At 39.6% G+C, this 21736-nt stretch overlaps 2 protein-coding genes across 2 annotated transcripts in view; one reads left to right on the forward strand and one right to left on the reverse strand.

The window, feature by feature from the left end:
- The window catches only part of Med12l (mediator complex subunit 12L), a 292238-nt gene extending 285229 nt beyond the window's left edge, over positions 1-7009 (forward strand). Inside the window, exons 44-45 of the mRNA XM_028763676.1 lie at positions 5061-5142; positions 6914-7009. Coding sequence (XP_028619509.1) covers positions 5061-5142; positions 6914-6966 — 135 coding nt within the window. The 3' untranslated portion in view covers positions 6967-7009. The remainder of the gene's footprint in view (positions 1-5060; positions 5143-6913) is intronic.
- A 2681-nt stretch (positions 7010-9690) lies between these two features.
- Positions 9691-21736, reverse strand: part of Igsf10 (immunoglobulin superfamily member 10) — a 29944-nt gene continuing 17898 nt past the window's right edge. Inside the window, exons 7-8 of the mRNA XM_028763654.1 lie at positions 20333-21233; positions 9691-12640 (exon numbers count right to left, since the gene is read on the reverse strand). Coding sequence (XP_028619487.1) covers positions 10732-12640; positions 20333-21233 — 2810 coding nt within the window. The 3' untranslated portion in view covers positions 9691-10731. The remainder of the gene's footprint in view (positions 12641-20332; positions 21234-21736) is intronic.

Genomic DNA, 21736 nt, shown 5'->3' on the forward strand with positions numbered 1-21736 from the left:
ACGGTAACTTGTATATAGTAATTGCCAATGAGGAAATGCTTGTACAGTAATACCATTTTAGCAAAAATGCAAACTTTAAATGTAGAACTATAGTTATTATTGAATATATGACATATTTTAAGCTTTTTAAACTTTTGATTCAAATGTGTAATTAAATGAAATATTACATGCTATGTTCCTCGCAAATAATAAAATCCCTATATTTCAATTATTTATAGTTATTGATATTTAATCTGTATTGTTTCGCAAAAGGAAAAATTTAAAGATTCAGTCACACAAATACGTAACTGCCATCCTAAACATGTCATTGCTTTATGACTCCAGCACTGAGCAGGTGCAAACAACAGGACAGCTGGAGTTCACGGGTCCATCAGCAAAGCCATTAGTGAGCTCTAGGTTCACTGAGAGACGGCCCATTCAAAACTACAAGGTGGAAAGTAACAGGATGACAGTGTTGACCTCTGCCTTCTACATTCAGCTTATTTTAGAGGTTGGGTCAAGGATTTCCTCCACCTGTTACTAAACGGTATTTTATATCATATGTAACAATGATATATGATGTCTTGGTTACTTTTCTGTTGCCGTGAAGAGACACTATGAACTGGGCAACTTATAAAAAAGCATGTTACTGGGGATTCTGAGGGTGAGTCCGTGACCATCATGGTGGGGAATATGGCGGCGGCGGCAGGCAGGCAGGCATGGTAATAACTCAGTGGCTGAGTGGTTGCATCTGCAGACCAGAGGCAGAGACTGGGCTTTTGAAATCTCAAAGTGCACCCTAGTGACACACCTCCTAATTCATCATAAACACTATACCAACTAGAAACCAAGCAGTCCCATGTACGAGCCTGTGGAGACAGTTCTCATTCAAACCTCCGTATTCGAGAAATTATAATGAAGGTACAACAGTAGCTTTGTTCACAGTTGGTGCTGCATAGTTCCCGATGAATGCTAGTACCAAATGCCTCAGACATGTTTGTTATTTTGGGTAGGATAAACAAAGAAACTGAATTCTGTTACTAAACTCTATTTATAGGTCTGGGGAATTTTTTCTTTAAGCCTCCCTGTTGTAGTTTAAAGCAGTGACAGAGGTAGGGAGTCATTGTTGCACTAGCATTGGGGCATAGCTCATCAAAGGTCACTTGACAGTTTTATACTCAGATTATAGTTCTGTAAATACTTAACTGAGTTATTGTGTATAAAAAACATGCAATTTAATACCGATTTCTGAGGTGATACTGGTGATTATTAGACTGTGTGTCACCCACTAGCTCTACCATGCTACCATCCCAAGGACTGAGAAGTAATTCAGAGCTTAGAAGTTAACATTTTTTTTTCTCATTATGCTCATGAGGAGGTAATGTAAGGGAAATAAAAGTCTTTTATTATTTATCAATAGTAAATTTAATAAAAATATGTGATGAGCTTTTTATTTTATTTTTTTCTCCGTTTGGCAGAAGACTTTCAATTCTCACTGAGAAACATAGTCTTGTTTCAGTAGAGAGCTGTCTTTTATAAATAAGCAGGAGTTACAGCCCAGGGACCAGATGGTTTGTGTGTAAAAGGCTCGGGATGGGCCAGGAAATTTTGTGTTTACATCCGAGTGGTCAGTTTTAGAATTAGAAATTATAGGAGCGCTCAATACTGATAGATGTTCACATCATTATAATTCTTTCTTAGGTATACTCTATTTAGTATATTTACATGCTATCTATAAATCTATATTATCACCTACTTCTATCTATCTGTCTGTCTATCTATCTATCTATCTATCTATCTATCTATCTATCATCTATCTATCTGTCTGTCGTAACCCTAGCCTTTAACAACTGAGGCATCTCTTCACTTCCCACTTTGAGACAGGGTCCCACCTGTCACGCTGGCTGTCCGGGAATTCACTATCTAGTTCTGTCAGGTCTCTAGCTCACAGAGATGTACCTGCCTCTGACTCCCAGTCCTGGGATTAAAGGTGTATGCCACTACACCTGGGTATACACATACTTTAAATTATTATTATGATGAAGTCGTGTTTTGCAGTTGCTGAACCCATTCCTCTACTGTTAAAAATTTGGACTGTTACCAGTTTCAAAGATAGTACTGCTAAAGGTATTTTGGTATGTATCCTATACCTTTTTTTGGTTGTCTCATAATAGAAAGAAAACAAATATAAAGATATTTTCAACTAACTATGTATGTCAATATCAAGGGCACAATGCCTCAGCAATTTTAAGGGAAAAAAAATTCACATTTCCTTTTTGATTACGTTCACCGAGATTCACTATTTTTTAAACACCTTGGCTTCTATTCATGATAGACATCTCTAGCAGATCCAAATCTTGTTTCGGGTCTGCTCTTCCACTCAGTTCCTGTCTTTGGAGAAGAGGGTGGTGAGCTGGCTGCTGAGGAGAGGTGAGCTCGGACTCCTCTGGGGTTGATGCTGCATAAAGGAAGGAGTAAGTTGCCACACCACCCTCCTGGCCTGCCACACCCTGCCTGCTGCTGGTTACGGTGGATTTCAGTTCAGTACTTACTCAGGATACTCAGTAAGGCCAGCAGCCTGTGAGGCATTAGGGAGCATGCCATGCGAGTACTAAGTATGCTCTCTGCCACCGGAAGACTGAGAATCATTGGAAATGGTTGGATGGCCGTGTTGTACATGGAGAGTAGCATATGGTGGCTAGACTGTTTTAGTTAAAGAGCTTCAGAAGTTGTACTGATTTGTTAGTTAAGTACATGAACTTAGGTGGCTTAAAATGGGAATTTTTTTTTCTCTCTCTGTTTTGGAAACTGGAAGTGAAAGATGGGGATTCAGCAATGGTGGTTCCTCCTGCTTGCTGATGGGCGAGCCTGTGCCATGCCTCTGCTTGTTTTTCACTGTGCACCAGCTGCCTTTGATATCTGAGCTCTGTTTCACCCTCACATGGTGTTCTCACTGTTTGCACTAATGTACCCACGTCTCCCTTCTTATGAGAGTACCATTCATGTTGTGTTAGATTCCATGATAAGAAGCTCATTTTGATGTGGCTACCTCTAGAAAGGCTCTGTCTCCAAGCGATGTCACCATCTGAGGTCCAGGGGTTTAGGACTATAGCTTTTCTATTTTGAGCCATACAGTTGAAGTCCTCACAGAGATCCAAAGATAGAGAAACATGGGGATTCTGTGATGGAAAGCTTCAGTGTAAGCCACCATTGAAAGGCAGTGTTTGATCTGTTGCCTTTGACTCTGACTTTGTCAGTCTCCTTTAGTTGGTGGCAACCTTTGGGACATGGTAGACAGTGACAGTACACACGGCCAAGTTAACCACTGTATAAAAGTGTTTTTAAGGTCAAAACTGCTTCAGGACAGAAATTGTCACCTCTTCAAGATGTCCTAGGGAAGCTTTTCTGTAAAATGAGTGTGAAAGATTAAGAAAAGCCCACGCCCATCAGTTAAGTGTGGTGACAACTTAGTGTGCATGCCTGTGTTGTTTGCCTTCTGTGAAGAAAGGACAACTAACAGTAGCATCTGCCCTTTCTGGGGAAGTTTGCGTGGTGTCTTAAGCATGGTCGTAAGGGTAGTTCTTGACTTCCAGTCCTTTAAAGGTTCATGTGTTTAAATTACTATTGACCACACGTGATAGATGTAGCGTGAAGCTCCTTCTAACATGTAAGATAATAATATCCACACTGTGTGACAAAGTCTATTCTCTTCATCTTATGCTGCCTTAATCAGGTGACTTAAAATACACTGGTCCTTGGGGGAAGGTTCTGTTATATTCCATTTTGCCGTTCAAAAAACATACATGATAGCTGCATTAGTTAATAACTGCTGTGGCTTTTGACCAGCAGCTACAGACAAAAGTGTAATAGTGGTCTTTCTCGAGGAATTCACGGTCTGTTATGAGAAATTGACATAGTTTTAAGAATGCCCTTAGGATTCAGAAGCCAAATGACAAAACTCTCATCTGTATGATGAGAATATTGCTAGTAAAGGTTCATAGTCCTAATTCAAATAACCTCTGAAAGTGCAAGATTAAATAGGCAAAGCTGAGAAGGGATATTCGGCTCTTTCTGTGCCTTCTATCTAAGGGGGCGGAGTAGATGCTTCTTTGCAGAAATGCAGTATGTATGGAGAGGGGAGATGGAAAGAGCCAGGTTACCTGATGGAAGAGCCCAGACTCTCCTGCCTTGGATGCACTTGGCTGGCAGAGAGCCACTGTGGAAAAATCTGGCAGAAATAAAGAAAGCTCCCTTAGCATGCTCCCTCCTAACCTGGTTCAGCTCCTACCTTTTTGTCTCCTGGGATGCTCTCTAGGGTGCTGTGTCAGCCTGGTTATTATATTCCACACAGGTGGGTGGTACAGACTGAGGTAAGCAGGAGACAACCAGTTCTTTGTGTACGACTAAGCGGTGCTCCTGTCAGAGCATCCCAGTTGTTTCTAGGCCGCAACAAGACAGCCAAGGAGTAGAGAAGGAAAAGAAAGAAAGGTAGTCTGACACCTGCAGTTAAGACGTGACCCAGTATGACTGGTGATTCTAATCAAAAACAGTTTTTCTTCTAGCAGACACTGATCAGTCTCCCCCCGCCCCTCGAACAGTTCCTTGTGTGAGCTTGCTAGAAGGAACGGACGCTATTGTACTTCCAGTTCCCCTCACATAGTGCTAGGAGAAAACTCCTTAAAATATGAGAGTTCTTGGTGTCTGGCTCAGCTCACCCGGCCATGGCTGTCAGGTGGCAGTCATGGCCCAGATGTCACCCGAGCTCTGCCACACAACCTCTGTTCTGCCCATGGGGTCTGTTGGCATTGGACAGATCTCCACAGCAGAGAGCTTTCATCTTGTCAGAGGTGGCAGTGGTTTTTGAATGAGTAGGCTACCTCTGTAGTGAGGACTTCATGAAAACTCTAAAGATAAATGCCAAGCAAGTACCTGCGTGAAGCACTGTTTGCCAGCTGTACTGTAGACAAAACCAAGCTTGTCCAAACTGAGCATGCGTACGTGCGTTAGCCAGCCCCAAGGCGCAGCCTGTGCCTTTTGGAGCACGAGTGGCTGACTCATCCTTCCCCTTGTTGCAATTGCAGTTCCCCAGGCAAGGCTTGCAGCAGACCCAGCAACAGCAACAGACAGCCGCCCTGGTGCGACAGCTCCAGAAGCAGCTTTCTAGTAAGTACCTGTCTCACACTGAGCCAGGGGAGGCCTGGAAATCAGCAGTAACGAGCCCGGCATAGCAGAGGCTCTTCAGAAATCACACTGTGTCCTCTAAAACATTTTAAAAGATGTTTTTAATTGAAATAGAACTCCATCACTTTCCTTCCTCCCTTTCTTCTGTCTTAACTCTCAGCTACCCTCCGTTAAACCCAGCCTAGACCTCCAGTGTCCACTCCTCCTCTTTATTTGACTACTTTTGTTACATGCGTACATATATGCATACAAACATACATACATACATGCATACAAACATGCATACATACATACATGCATATATACGTACATACATAGGTACGTACATGCATGGATAGATGCATACATGTGTACATACATGCATACACACATAGATGCATCTATGCATACATACATACCATACATGCATACATGCATGCATACATACATACTCTTTTTTCATGTTTAGCTTGGTCCAAGGTATTTTATTTTGTCTTAGTTTGATTAGTTTTAGGCCTTTTTCTTCACCTGGAAAAGCCACATTTTTTTTCCCTTAAATTTAATATTTTCCTATTGTTTTATGTGACTTCCCCAAAGCACACCAAACTCCCTTTTCTTGGTTTTATTTTATGGTGCTGAGCATAGAACTCAAGGCTTCCTGTGTGCCAGACACATGTTCTACCGCTTGACTGCAACTCCATGTCCAGCTCCTGTTTTTATAGAGCTAGAAACATTTAAGGGGAAATTCATCCCGTGCCCTTGACTTAGATGACCCCTGTGCCAGGACCTCAGGACAGTCATTTTAGAAATAGGAATGAGTATCCTGTGTTGTGACACACAGTGGCCTGGAGTCACAAGACCTGACTTCTTTGCCAGTGTGGCCATTATTGACTGGGTCACATTTTTCCCCTCTGCAGCGGAAGGAGACAAGTTTTTCCCTTGGCTTTCAGATTCAGTGTTCCTGAGTTACAGAGTGAAACAGTGGTGTGGCATATGTCTGTGGCTGAGGAGGAGCTTTTTGCATGCCGCTTTGCATGTTGGTTTCTTGAAAGAGAGAATTGCCCCCGCTACACTCCTTGGTGTCTCTGCCAGTCATACTTAATATCTTAAATTTTCTTTATTTTATTTTTTTTTTTATTTTTTTTTTTTGGTCTTTAACATACAATGTATACTTGTCTGTGTCGTTATGTAACACATCACCATGTTTGATGAATACATACATGAGATTTTTCTTTAACCCCCAAACCTGAAATCTGTGTATGCTTTCATGTAGCCTCACTTAATTTTGGCAACGTGAAGTAAGATCAGTTTTTTCCCAGCTGTTGTTTAGTAGATATACTCTAGTAAATAATCTGTGATTAAAACAATGGAATATGATGATATTTTAGAGTTAAAATTCTTGCAGAGAATATAACCTGAAGGCAGAGATTTGCTTTATAGTGTTTATAAATCAGTACTGAGGAGTCCTGCGTTACACACTTATCTGAAGAGCACGTCCACTTGCTCTCCTGCCCACAGAGCTGGAGCACAGCTCATGGACACCTTCAGTCCCTTTCTCTAAGCCCAAGGCATTGTGTTGGTAGCTGTGAGATTCTCACGTAGACTTGGCCCCTCTACAGAATACATTTGGTCACATGACATGGTTATTAACTCCAGGGTCTAGCCAGTTGGTCTGTTCTCCCATTCCTGAGGCTGTTACTAAGAGGCCCACCAGAGAGGTGTTAGCTGCAGTGCTAATGCACATCTGTAACTTACTCTTTTGCTTTCCTCTTAGGTAACCAGCCACAGCAAGGAGTGACTCCCTGTGCACACCCTTCACACTTTTGAATCGGAAAGAGAAGACATGAAGTTTATGTTTGCACTGAAAAACAGAAAATCAGATTTAGTAGTCATCATAAGAAGTCTCCTTTGGTCTTAGGTTTATTTATGTTTTCCTATATTTTATGCTACATTTCATGCAGAGGTATTTAAATAAGTAAAGGAGTCATGGTTTGGTTTTGTCATATTTAAAGTAGGTTTTAAAATGTGGATCATGCAGGCCTACTCCGGATAGTGTGGTAGCAGACCTTTTGAAACTGGTGCTTTTTTATCTCATATTTACATAAAGAATGAATTATGGTAGGTTTAAATATTTATGTATTCACTAATTATTTTTTTTCTAACCCGTGGTGGACCAGACTACTGATTTGAAAGATCTCGCAGGTCTCTCGGGAGTGGACACATTTGCTTTTCACTCGACCGTCCGCAGTGGTGGGGTGAACCTTTGTTAGCATCACTTTCATTTGAAGTGTTGGTCATTTCATAAGCACTTTATGAACTTCGTTCACATTTATGAAGGACTTTGCTTCGCTTTTGTTGTGGTCCAAAGGTGCTGAAACAGATTGTTGCTTAGTACTTCCACTTCTTCAGGGCTTCTGCAAGAGCCACCCTGAGATCTGTGGGAGCTTCTTAGAAGCAGCTGCACTCAAATTTGTTCCCAGTGACAAAATCTTTACCCAGATTCTTCATGAAGATACAACATATAACCACGGGAGGCCAGAAGAACCACGGTGGAATCAGTTCATTTATTTACTGCCAGTTTTGGTGAAAAAAAAAAAAACAAAAACAAAAACAAAAACAAAAACCAACTGTCCAGTTTAGGTTCTTCAGAACTTCATGCCAACTTGAGAAAAAAATAAATAAAATCTCACAGCTGGCCTTAGATTCCACAGTGCTCAGACTTAACATGGTTTCCAGAGAATCTGGCCCCACAGTCCAGAGGGTTCTGGTAGTCATCAAAGGTATACTTGCTGTTAATTTTGTATGGTAAGTATTTACAATTTTGAATTTAATTATTAATGTTGGTGTCAGTCTTGGTTGTGTATTGCTTATACTGTATTTATAAACTGGTGCAAAAAGCACAAGTAAAGTAAATTATACATCAAATTTATTATAAAGAAATAATAACTATTTTAACTTTGTTCAAGTATGTCGTAATTTGCTCCTATTAGAGTAAAAAATACAGTAAATTATTATCAGTTTGTGTAACTTAAGAGTATTCCGTATAATATTTTTTTAGAATTAGATGCATACAATTTTGAATGTGAAAATTGCAGGGCATTTTAAGACATGTAGGGAGATTTCCCTGTTCTTTATTGGGCTCACTTTCTTTTTGCCATATGATTTCACATGTAATGTAGTCAAGCATACTGTGAGTAGATTGTCTATGAAGAGCAAACCCTGTAGAACTACTTTTTTAAAATGTAGCTAGTACAACTTCAGATGATTTCTTTCACAGATCATTATTATAAATAATTTATATCTTCCTAGGCGAGTTACCCATTGCAAAGTTTGACTCATTCAAATGACCTCAGATCCATGTTTGCTTACTTTGCCATGGCGACATCATGTGAACTGCTTTGTACACTGTGAAATACCCCCCTCCAGCCTGCTTGTTTTGTGTTTACTCTGGGCTGGAAAAGACTTTGCCAAACATTAAAGACCATTCTTTCCACCGAGTTCACATTCTCTCTGCTCTCAGACAGTGCAGAACATTTCAGTGCAGACATTCCCATATGTCTGCTTTGCTTTCCTCTCCAGGGTCATTCTTAAAATTCACAGAGCTATCCTCCCCCACAGGTAATATACTGATTGACTGCATTCGCAAAACCACCGAAGTGTGAATGTTGTGCCTAGTGAGTGGGTCATGTCCTGTCCTCTCTGGTCTTTACTCAATGGTTGTCGATGGTTAAAACTTCAGTTTCAGTTTGAACCTTATATTTTTGTAGCTCAATATTGCAGACAGCAGAATGAGTGTTAGAATTGCATAGCATTTGTTTGCACTTTACACTTTGCAGAAGTTAATTTACTAATCATTTTGCACATTGAAGGCTATGGTTATTCCGTTGCCGTTGTTTGTTTTGTTTGTTAAGATGAGGAAGGTAAATCATGCTAAAGCCCTCTAGTTCTGAGATGCTGTGGGGGATGAGGAAAAACCTAGAGCTATTTTTCCCTGTGCATTAAAAGGATAGCAACTGGAATTTTAAATTTAGTTATTATATTTACTGCCACTTAATTCTGTATTCTGAGATTTTTCTGTATCTTTCTGTATCTTTTTTCTTTCATAGCAAATGCATGTGGTTGGCATTAAAATTGTCCTAAGGAAAAGCTCTATTGCAGAACTTTGTCCATTGCTGGGTGGGTTGCAGATAGGAAATTAAAGAACAGATCTTGAAATTTAATGGAATTTGACATACTTAGCATTTCTGGCTATAAGAAACCCTTAACACATGTATTATATTGTTAGCTGATTCCTTAGAGTGTGGCATTTCTTGTTTTATGTATCCTTCTTCATCCAAAAGTTGAGGGAGATTACTCTACAGTGGGTATCATTTGACCTCTGGCAGACGTAGAGTACCAATATTAACTGTCGTCAGCTCATGGCTGAGGTAGGGGCCAAAAGAAAGTAGGCATTATGCAGACCCAGTGAAGTCAAGTCCCAAATGATTGGCGTCCCAAATGATTGGCACAAGCTAGCAAAGCTCTTGGTCTTAGTATTCTGAGCTAACTGAATGTCTTTTGCTTTTTTATTTACAAGACTCTTACAATTTATCAATAGATGAAATTCGGACAGAATCCAGAGAAATTATCATATAAAATTCAAGCCTTTAGAATAAAAGAGGTCAATCATATGATATCCCCACTTATATTTGGGTTAAATTAAACGTGTAATATTAGTATGGTGAATTATAAAAATAAAATCCATAATTTAAATACAGTGAAACTTCATTATATAAAAGCAGTCATCTAGACTCTTGGAGAGGGATTTCCCCCTTAGAAAATCTTTCTTAAGAATGGCTCTAAACCATGGGTGCCTGAGCTAGGTTTTAAAGTTATAAAGAAGTTTCATTGTACCTGTAAAGCATTTCAGGACAACAGAGGTGTGGACAAATGTGAAACACACTTTGCACTTCCCAGTGTGTGAGCATTAAGCTGCCCTTTCCATGTAGAAAAGCTAGCCTGCATGTTTTGTTTTGTTTCATTTTTAATGCAGGTATTAAAACTTTCGGTGTGAACAAATGATAAACTAATGATCATAATCAAAACAGTCCCATGCTTGTTTTCTGAAGGTTTTATCAAGATGTTTATAAACCAGTGACAAAACCGTTGTACATTGAGATAAACACAGACTGCAAACCTAATCAATCCTTCCCGTTGTCTCCATTCCTTCTGTGTGCTTTGTTTGTAACACTGGTAGAAAGTGGACACGAGGCAGCTGGCAACTGTTAGCGAGAGAAAGGTCTTTGTACTGAAAATTCAGGTGCATTAGCCATTTGTTAATTTGTAATGGATCATTTTCTCTTAATGTTTGTTGTTATTTGTTGGCAAAATCAAAGTGCCTTAAGTTAAGAGTTTGCTTTGAAATCCATAGAAACTCGGTATCAGTTCACAATGCATTTATTTACAAGTCTCATTGCATGTCCATTGTAAATTTAATACTGTAAATGTATTCAGATTCATTTACATGCCTATGGCTGCCTTTGAGTAAACTTCTTCCAAAAAATAAACTCTGCAGATGTTGGCTTTTGTTCAATCTTAGTTTCTCCCTCCCTGTCAGAGTACCTGAATGTAAGTTGTTGCATAATCAGTACCAAGTAGGTTCTGTGCTCTGCATTTGTAGACTCCAGAATCTGAGGTTTGGAGATTCTGAATGACCAGCGTACCTTGTGGGAGAAGCATCTCACTTCTGTGGGGTTTCCTTGCTGTTGCCATTGAGAACAAGGAGTGTCCTGGTATCTCCCAGGTGATTTTTGGCTTGGGGACTCCCAAGGCCACACAGTGGAGCTGCATTGCTTCTCCTGTCCTCCTGAGCATGCTCCTGGGTGGGTAGTTTATAATTCGGGGAGGGTAGGCCACAATCATCACAGGAACACTAATAACTGCCTGGCCAACATTGTTTTCAGCCTTACAGATATAATTTCCTCTGTCATGAGCTGTCGTTTCTTTGATGACCAATGTGCCATTTTCATGCAATATGTATTTTCCATTGACCTGAGGTCTGTCAATTACATGGCCACCTGGTGTAGTCCATTTGACATTTGGCTTAGGGATTCCATCAGACACACAATGCAGTGATAGCGATTCCCCACTGGCAGTCTTTACCATCCCTAGTTCATATGTCAGAATGACTGGCTTCTGTCCAATTTCTAACAGGATGAGTTTCTCGATATAGCCAACCTTATTTCTTGCTGTACAGCGATACTTCCCTGACTTGCTCCGAGTTGCTTTGTAAAGGATGAGAGAACCATTGCTTGCCATCACGTATGGGGAATTTTGTGGCCTATTAGCAAATTGTGTGCCATCAGGTAAAATCCAGATAATTTGAGGTGGTGGATTCCCATCCACAGAGCAGTTCAATGCTACAGACTTGCCAGCCTGGGCAACTACTTTTTCGTTGAACGGGTTTCTGAATGTTGGTCTTCTCAGCATTTCCAGTACTTCTAACTGCACCACCAACACACTCTCTCCTCCTTCATTCCGAACCACACAGGTGAAATCTGCAGAATCAGAAAGCCTGATGTTCCTAATTTCCAAAGTTCCATTTTGATGGACTGTGATTCTGCTTCCATAGTATGGAGCCTTGACGAAAATATTGTCTGGCATAATCCACGTGATCTGGGATGACGGGATCCCATCTGCTCTGCAGTCGAAGTGTTTTTTGGAGTGCTGAATGGCTGTGGCTTTAATAACAGTTTTGTTTGAGTACAGACCATTGATTAATGGCGGTTTAGCGACAATATCCAGTTTGTATGTCTTAGTGTCATCCCCACTAGGATTCTGAGCTACACATACATACTGCCCAGAGTCAAGTGGTTTCACTTTATGGATGGACAAAGTCCTATTGGCATGAAATGTGTACTTGTCATTGGAGAATGAAATGACATTGTTGGAAGGCAGCAACCAGAATACATTTGGCTTGGGTTCCCCAGTGACCTCACAGTCAAGGACAGCTGTGTCTCCAGCCTTGATCCTCATGTTGCTCTTGTGGCTTTGCCTTATCCGTGGGGTGGCTGTTAACACTGTTAGGTGGACTTTCATTTCATCTTTTCCTAAGGTGTTCTGGGCAGAGCAAATATAATCTCCTTCCTCTGCTATCCCAACTTTGTTGAAATACAAGGTTCCATTGTGGAAAAGGGTGTACCTCTTGGTTCTGTGGCCGCTGTCACCAGCTTGTGCTACACTGTTGACCACTGTCCCGTCAGGCAAACTCCAGGACACCTCAGGCACAGGGGAGCCAGAAGCCTTGCAGTCGACTTGGAAGTCTTTCCCATAGAGCACTTGCTTCTTAAAATGCTGCTTGTGTTCAATTTTGGCAGGTGTCAGTCTTAGGCGGACATGCATCAGGACCAGGTCATCTCCCATTTTGTTTCTTGCTACACATAAGTAGTCACCGCCATCTTTTTCTGTCACTGATCCAATAACCAAGGATCCATTTGGGTAGACATGGATTCGGTTGCCCATTCTAAGAAGAGGAAACAAACGTGAGAATGCAGTGGCAGAAGTTATCCTTTTTGAGGACTAAAAGTGGGGCTTAGGAGATGGCTCAGTTGGGAAGCTGCCTGTTGCACAATTTTGAGACCTGAATTTGGATCTCCAGTGCCCACACAAGAGTTAGGCACGGCAGTGCACATCCATAACCCCAGCATGGAGACAAGTGGCTTTCTGGACCTTGCTAGATATGAACTCTAGGTTCAGTGAGAGACCCTCGTAAGAGTGAGGTGGAAAGTGATTGTGGAAGACCCTAATGCTTATTTACTTCTGGCCACCACACATGCACACACCAACATGAACATGTACATACCTTGCACAAACACAGGAGAAGACTAAACATTGTCACCAATTTATAGACATTTACAGAATACCATGCAATGTAGAAGTGGCCTTATTTATATGATGTGACTTCCATCCAGCCTTACTAAGCTGGCACGGTTGTGCATGTTAAGTTATTTAGTATGAAATTGCGACACATAGATAAAATGAAAATAATTGTCACAGTCAGGCTCATCACCATGCCTACCCCTCTCCCTCTCCACCCCCCCCCTCCCCCCCACCCCCCCCCCCCCCGTCTTTCCCTCTCTCAGCATTAGCTTTATGGGTCTAAGTCACTTATTGTTATCTAAGCCATTTGCTTAAAAAAGCTTTGCAACAAAGCATAGTCTGCTGAAGACAGTACTATTTTCCAAATGGCCTTCAATCAAATTATCTTTATACAATTTTTTTTTTAAAAAAGCTCATTGGTGAGAGGGATCCTAGAAGTAGCAAGTTCTTAAGACATTTTATCTATCAAACAAATGAATACACAGAAATAACATTTTCTGCTAATGAAGAAAAACAACTCATAGGTATGTGCTAAATTAATGCCTGGTGATGCTTTTTTAAATGTGTTAATGAAGCAACCTTTAAGTTACTTAACTAGAAACACTCTTCTCTGCCTGCTACTGAAAACACCAGTCTAGGATGAATTAGAAGCTGAATCGCATGCTGCCTGGGCAGCTGTAAAAGGTTTCTACATTGGCTGGGCACTGTGGACTGATCTTCACTGCCTGTAATTGCCACATGTGACCACCAGGTGGCAGAGCCTAGCTTTAGTGCTAAGAACATACTCAAGAACACCGGTGTGTTTTCCCCCCCTTTTGACAACATGAGGTAAACAGATAAATGACACTAGTTTATCCAGCTACATTGTTATCCTCTCTCCCTCCTCCCTCCCCCCCCCCCGCCATGTGTGTGTGTGTGTTTGTGTGTGTGTGTGTTTGTGTGTGTGTGTGTTTGTGTGTGTGTGTGTGTTTGTGTGTGTGTTTGTGTGTGTACACATACGCATGGGCCATCAGTCCTGTCAGTGTGTATCTTTTCCTGCTCAGCCATCTAGTAGACCCCCAAGCATCTTATTTTTAAACATTTACTCTTTTAGACGTTACATCCTGACTGCAGTTTCCCCCTCCCAGTCCTTATTGACCTCCCCTCTCCCACAGATCAACTCCTCTTTCCAGAGAGAGAGGAAAGAAGGAGAGGGAGAGGGAGCACATCTCCCAGAGATGTCCACCGAGCATGGCCTAACAAGATACAATAAGACTAGGTACAAATCCTCACATCACAGCTGAACATGGCAACCCAGCAGAAGGCAAAGGAACCCAAATGTAGGTAAAAGAGTCAACCCCACTCACCCCACTCCCACTTTTAGGAGTCCCACAAGAACACAAAGCTACACAGCCATAAAGTATATACAGTGGACCTGACCCAGACCCATACAGGGCCTGTGTTAGTTGCCTCAGTTTCTGTGAGCCCCCGTGAGCTCTGCTTCTTTGACGTGTTGGGCCATGTTCTCCTGGCATCATCAATGCCTATGGCTCCTACAATCCTTCCTTCTCTTCTGGGAGGTTCATCTGGCTCTGCCTAGTGTTTGGGCCCCATCAGTTGTGGAACATCAAACCTCAAACTTCCTAATGAACACATTTTAAAAGGTTCCAATGCGGACTGGAGAGATTAAGAGCCTGCAGGCCGGGACAGCAGCAAGCACCTTCACAGTCTTCTGGCCTTCCCAGGACTTCTTGGAGGCTCACTGATACCCACATGAGCAGCCTCAGGTCATTTTCAGATACAGAGAGGTATACAGAGAATAATGATATAAGGAAGGGCATGCTTTTTGTTTATCTCAAGTGTGGAAGGAATTTCCCTGGAAAGAAGCCAAGGTAAAATTATATACACAAATGAAGAAAATAACCAGGTACTTCATACAGATTTTTTGTTTCATCTCCAAGTATTTCTCCTACTCTGTAGAGGAAATCTTCAGAGTGAACTTGATTGACGTCATAGGAAAGCCTGTCTGGTGCCACACTGTCACCTGTTAGAAATATCTCCTTTTGTTCTCGAATTTCTTTGCATGACTAAAAATTCAACTTGTATAGTCTGCAGTGCTTGGAGCTCATCCTTCAAGACTAGACTGTCTGAGAAGTGATGTGGGGTTGGCCTAGGCATTGGGCTTCTGGCAGACATAAAGCCCTAAATGTTGGTTCTTGACGGTACCTCCCTTAAACTGTGTTAGCATTGTATGGGACCAGATTTACAGACATTACTTGGTTTCTCTTAACAGAGATTCAGATTCAGTAGAGCTGGTCAGAGACATTGACCTCAGTGCTTAGAAAAATTTTTAGGTTGCCTACAAGCCATTAAGTTTGAGACCCAGACTCAAATTTTAGTGTGCATCACAATTACCTTAGGGGCTTCTAAGAACACAGACTCCTTATCAAAACAACCCTGCTTCTGATTCAAGTTCTTGGTTAATGTTAATGATATTGGTAGAAAGGTTACCTTAAAAAATGATTTAAAGTGACAGGCCTCGAATCTGATCTAACAATGTTACAATATGTAACATCCTCCGCTAACCAACACTTGAAGAACAGTGACATAAGAAAAGACTTATCTGCTTAGGAGAGGGCTGGGAACTTCCAAGTAGACTTGAAGTGAAAAACTTCAAAAAGAGACAAAACATCAGTTTAACAAGATTGTCTTTCTTTCAGCTATCAACTTGACAAGGCCTAAAATTAACCGAGAGTCTCCACTGATGGATTTTTACACACTACATTGGCCTGTAGAAGGTTGTGTTGATTGATAAGGGGTATACCAGCCCTCCCTAGTTGACACCATCCCTAAGTATTTGGACCTGACCTGTGTAAGAAATCTAGCAGAACACGATCCAGTGAGTGAGCCAGCAAGCAGCATGTCTCCATGTTCCTGCTTCAAGGTCCAGCCTTGAGTTTTCCTTGAGTTCCAACACTGAGTTCTCTCAATGTTCTCTATAGCCTGGAAGCTGAAATAAGCCTTCTCTTCCCCTGAATTGTTTTTGGTCATAGAGTTTGTCACAGCAACAAGAAAAAAAACAGGACAAAGATGATATAACAGGTATAAATATATATACTTGATATGGTACCACCTGGATGTATAACATATATAATATATTATTAGATATTATAATCTATAGTATTATTAGATCTAAAGAATTATGTTCAATGCGATGGTAGTAGAAATGTCAATATTTGATTTTAATATTGGGCAGAAAAACTAAGAAACATTTGAGTTTGACCACACTATAGAGAAAAGCCGATCTAACACACATTTTTAGAACACATTCAACCAGTGTAACACATACTCATCTCACCAGCACATGGAATTTTCTCTAGGTCAGCTCATATGTCAAGTCTCAATAAATTTTTAAAAATTGAAATTATGTTGTATTTCTTTTAAGACAAATGAAATTCAGCAAGAATGAAAAGGCATACAGGTAAATGGGAATTAAATAATGTGCTACTAAATGAACAAAAGGTAATTGAAAGCTTAAGAACATTAAATTGCAACAAACTATCAAAATCTGTATGATTCAGCAATATCAGTATTGAGAAACAGTTATAGCAAGATGTGCAACTTTATAAAAAAAAAAAAAGGTTTCAAACACAGGCTCCTCAAGGACTTAGGGAAACAAAACAAAACTCAAATTAAAGGAAAAGTAACAGGGGAAAAAAAAAGTCAAATTACAAAAAGGCAATGAAATCTGTGGGTTAAAAAAGGGGTAAACACCATAGTAAAACCTTTACATAAATTAATAAAAAAGAGGAAGTCATAAGTCAAAATGGAAATATTATAACTACTTACATTAGTTAATATTGTAAATTGACAGGATCTAGAATCATCACTCAAAACACAAGTCTCTAGGCAAACCTAAGGGATCAGCTAGGTTATCTAGATTAGGTTAGGATCTGAGCATGACTGGAGAGGTTTTGTTGATTAATTGAATTGAAAAGACACACCCTAAATGTAGACAGTGTCTTCCAGTAGCAGCAGCAGCAACATAAGTCATCATGGTCATATTATCGAAACTACAGTTAAATCCCATCTTTCTCCCCAATTAGAATGTTACCAAAAAATGAATAAAGAAATTTTTAAAATATGCCGACATATGAAATGAAAGGAATCATACACTGTTGGTTTGGAGTATAAATTAGTACAGGCTGTGGAAGGCACTATGGAGATCTCTTGAAAGGCTAAAAATATATATGATCTAGTGATGTCACTTTTGGTTTTATATGCAAAGAAAATGAAGTCAACACACAAAAGAGATATCTGTGTGTTTCTGTTTATGTGTCATTTATTCTTGCTAAAGTGAGAAACAAACCAGCCTAAGTGCCCACTAACAAGAAAATAGTCAAAGGAAACATGATGTAGTATCACAATGGAATATTATTCAAATATAATGAGAATGAGCCAGGTGGTGGTGGCGCATGCCTTTAATCAAAGCACTTGGCAAACAGAGATAGTTGGATCTGTGAATTCAAGGCCAGCCTGATCTGCAGACCTAGGTCAAGGACAGCCAAGGCTACACAAAGAAATGAAACCCTGTCTCAAACAAAGAAAGAAAGAAACAAGCAAACAAAAATAATGAGAATGAAATACTATCATTTGTAGCAAAATGGTTAGAACTAGAGGATGTTAAGTGGAATAGCCAGATACACATTGATAAGTAACACTTTTTCTCTATATATGAAAACAAGCCATTCTAAAGTAGTGGTGTCATTACTAGGGACTGAACGCGTGGCAGGGGAAGGAGAGATGGGGACAGAAGCATAGATTCATAGGATTTGTATGTTCTGTGTACGTGTATGTAAGTATTACAGTAAATCCTGTTTCTTTGGAAAATAATTACATATTAATAAAATGTTTTAAACTATGGTATACCCATATGATATAATGCTGTGTATAAAAAGATGGAATAAATTATTCATAGAGAAATAAAAAGGTCCAAAACAAGAGTATTGAAGCCCTTTGACCTACTTCCATTGTTTCTTGTCGGTGAGTTCATCTGCTCTACTGCAATTGCTTTTGCTGACATCAGAAGTCAGCTTCCTTGGTCTGTCAAATTGAACTGAAGACCAAGCCTTCAGTGGCAGACTAGGGTTACTGACACTTAGCTTCAGGGACAGTGTCGCTGTCCAGTGTAGCATTTCCAATGTGAAGACAGTCATTGTTGGACTCCCCAGACATTGTGGTGTAAGCCAATGGTATTTCTGTTCAGTATATATTTATTCTACTCGTTCTGTTCCTCTAGAGAACCCTGATGCTACAGAAACACAAAAGATTATTTTAAAACTACTATGAAAAAGTATATGGCAAAATCACAAGAATTTTTGAAGTACTGAGCAACTTTCTGGAAGCATATGGCCTACTAAAACTGATCAAGAAATAGAAATAGTAATGATACATTGCAGCAGTAGTGAAAAAGTCTTCCATCTAATAAAAATTCTAATATCTTACAGCAGTACCTATGGTTTATATGAATATATAAAAAGTTACTTCCATTCTTCTTCAGGTATAAATAGGATGCCAGGAACTCTGGCAATATATTTTTAAAGTGGCAACATTTTTGTCATTATAAAACAAAACAATAAAAAAATTAAACCCACACCCATGATAAACACAAATTCAAATTTTCTCAATGAAATACAAGTAAATTTAATTCAGCATTTCAATATGTTCATAGAACATGATCAATTAGAGTTAATCCCAGGAATGTTAGGATGGTTTAACATTTGCAAATCAGTAAACGTAATACAACATGATCAAAGACAAAGCCATATGATTATCTTTACATATGCAAGAAAAAGTGCGTGGTAAGGCTTTGTGTCCTTTTATAATAAATCAACAAATTGATACTGAAGGAACATATCTCAAAACATTAAAGCCTATATGTGAAAAATGTACCATAAATATCCCACTGGACTAGAAAAGGCTAAAAGTGTGTCTTCTTAGGTTGAAACAAAACTGTCTCTATTTTCACTGTTCTTACTCAAAGCCAAAAGAATTGTTAACCTGTTGTTTCAATGAAAACCCCATCAAAATTCCAATTGCTTTCTTCCAAGAGGTTAATAAATCAATTCATATAGCACTGCAAAGAGTCTGAGTAGCTGCAGCAATTCTGACAGTGTGTGTGTGTGTGTGTGTGTGTGTGTGTGTGTGTGTGTTTGAGAGAGAGAGGGAGGGAGGGAGAGAGAGAGAGAGAGAGAGAGAGACAGAGAGAGAGAAAGAGAGAGAGCACACTAGTATTGTGAAACTAAGTGCAAAGCTGATAAGTGAAATATTGAAGATACTGAAGGTCACAATAAGAACATATACAGAGGAGAAAATACATGCAAGCATGCGAGTCTAAAGTTCACATTCTCTAGCTCAGCATTTTAAAACTTTACATCATAGTAAACTACAATTTAACATTTAACGTAATTTTGATTCCTGAAAAACCTGAAAATTAATATTGACATTTGAATTAAAAATTACAAATTTGTTCATTATATTCTGTACTAACTTACTGTAACACTAGGAAAAAACCTTCAATTTCCAAGTGTCCATGTAAATTCATATATACTATGTTTAATTTGTATTGCATGTATATTTTAATAAATAAATGTAAATGAAAAAGTACTCAGCTTCATCTCTTTCTAGCATTATATAAAACCATTACACAAAGCCACGGAGAGCACAATTTCTAATTCACAAGCTATAATTTTTGCTTTTAAAACACAGGATTTAATATGTAATGAAGAGTATACAATGAATATCAATTTTTATAATGAATACAGTAAAAAAAGTTTGTATCTGGTAACATCAAGTTTACAGAATTTTGAATGTATTTTACTTGGGGGAGGTCTTAATGTGCCTTTCATAAAGTGTAGTGTAAGTTTAGGAATGGATTATGACATGATTAAAGTGTGTAGCATCTGGTAAGAGGGTCCTGAATGAAACATAGCATCTTCTTCCAACAGCCTCAACATTGCTAGTTCTCTTTTAGATATGGAAATTATGAATAATTTTACACAGTTTTCATTTTTAAAGTAGCTACAAGAAAAGGAACAACTTCCACCAGTATGGAGGCTTATAGGCTTCTCCCATAGCTCTCAACTGTCCAAGCCAAGAATCTGGATCAGAGTGAAGCACCTAAGAGTGGTTTTGTATTCAGTGATGTCAGATGGAATGCCTTTCTTTAGATAGAGTCACCTTCCTGTGCATCCTGGGTTATCTTTGCTGCTGCTGCTAGCTTTGCTGCACCTCTTTTCCATTTTAAAAGTTGTACAGCTAAGTAAACAAAGGGAATAATTCTAAGAGAAACCCTTACCTGTGCCACTGGTCGATGACAGCTTTGGATGGTAACTTCCAGATTATTGTAGGTTTTGGATCCCCAGTAGCTGAGCAGTTCAGTAGTAATTTCTCACCCAAATTCACCTCTGTCCATTTCTGAGAGGCAGTTTCTATCTTGGGGACTGTCTCTCGCTCTTCCACTGTAAGAATCACTACCCTTCTCTCTGAGCCTGAGGAACTGGTGGCAATGCATTCGTAAGTGCCCCTGACTGAAGGATTGATGTTTCTTATATGCAGAATCCCATTTGGATACAAGAAAAACTTGGAACGAGTCAACTGCAGTGGTTTTAGTTCAGTCCCATCATAGAGGACCCAATGAACGCTGGGCTGGGGAGTTCCTGTTGCAGTGCAGGGCAGTTTCAAACTTTCACCTAAAACCCCAACGATGGTTTGCCTCTTTTGCTCGATAATAACAGGGGGAGCTGTGATGACTTGTATCTTAACCGACAGTGAGTCCTGGCCCGATGGGTTGCTGGCTACACACTTGTAAAAACCACGATCAAAAACACTCAGATCATGGATGATCAATGTTCCATCAGGTGTTACCCGGACCTTTCTGCTTCCCTTGGGTGTTTCTGAGATCACTGTTTGGTTCGCAAGTATCCAGGAAACTGTAGGTCTTGGCGTACCTTCTACTCTGCACTTCAGTTCCACAGTACTTCCAGAATGAACTGTGATCTCCTTGACATGTCTCTCCAGGATCCTAGCGGGGTAGGAGACCACAGACAAAGTGACACGAAGGTGGTCTATACCTAGTGGATTCGATGCAGAGCACAGGTACTGTCCACGGTCCTGAATACTGACCCTCCGGATGGACAAGGTGCCATTGGGGTGCACATGGAACCGGCTTTTCTGTGTCCCTTGGGATGTTTCAAGTCCTGATAAGATGAAAAAAAAAAATAGACAGTTCATCATCATTTTTAAACTGACAAAAAATACATTTAAACTATAAAGCATAGTCTTCAGATGGCTAAAGCTGTTTTTCAATTTTTAATTCCCATAAATTTAAATTTAAAATCCGTATAGTTCAACATGACATTCATGAAAAATTATATATATATATATATGTATATGTATATGTATATGTATATGTATATGTATATGTATATGTATATGTATATGTATATGTATATGTATGTATATGTATAATATATATTATCAACTTTCATAGTACTTTTGGCTTTAACATTTTTATTCATTTATTTTAATGTTTTTATTTTTGATATTACAACATGATTAGGTCATTTCACTCCTTCTCTCTCCTCCCTCCAATTCCTCCGTGTATCCCCTCTTGCTCTCTTTAAAATTTTTGGCCTCTTTTTCTTTAATTCTTGTTGTGTGTATGTGTATGTATATTGTGTCTGTGTGTGTGTGTATATAT

The sequence above is a fragment of the Grammomys surdaster genome, unplaced genomic scaffold, assembly GCF_004785775.1.
Source record: "Grammomys surdaster isolate TR1022 unplaced genomic scaffold, NIH_TR_1.0 139, whole genome shotgun sequence".
NCBI classification, from domain to species: domain Eukaryota; kingdom Metazoa; phylum Chordata; class Mammalia; order Rodentia; family Muridae; genus Grammomys; species Grammomys surdaster.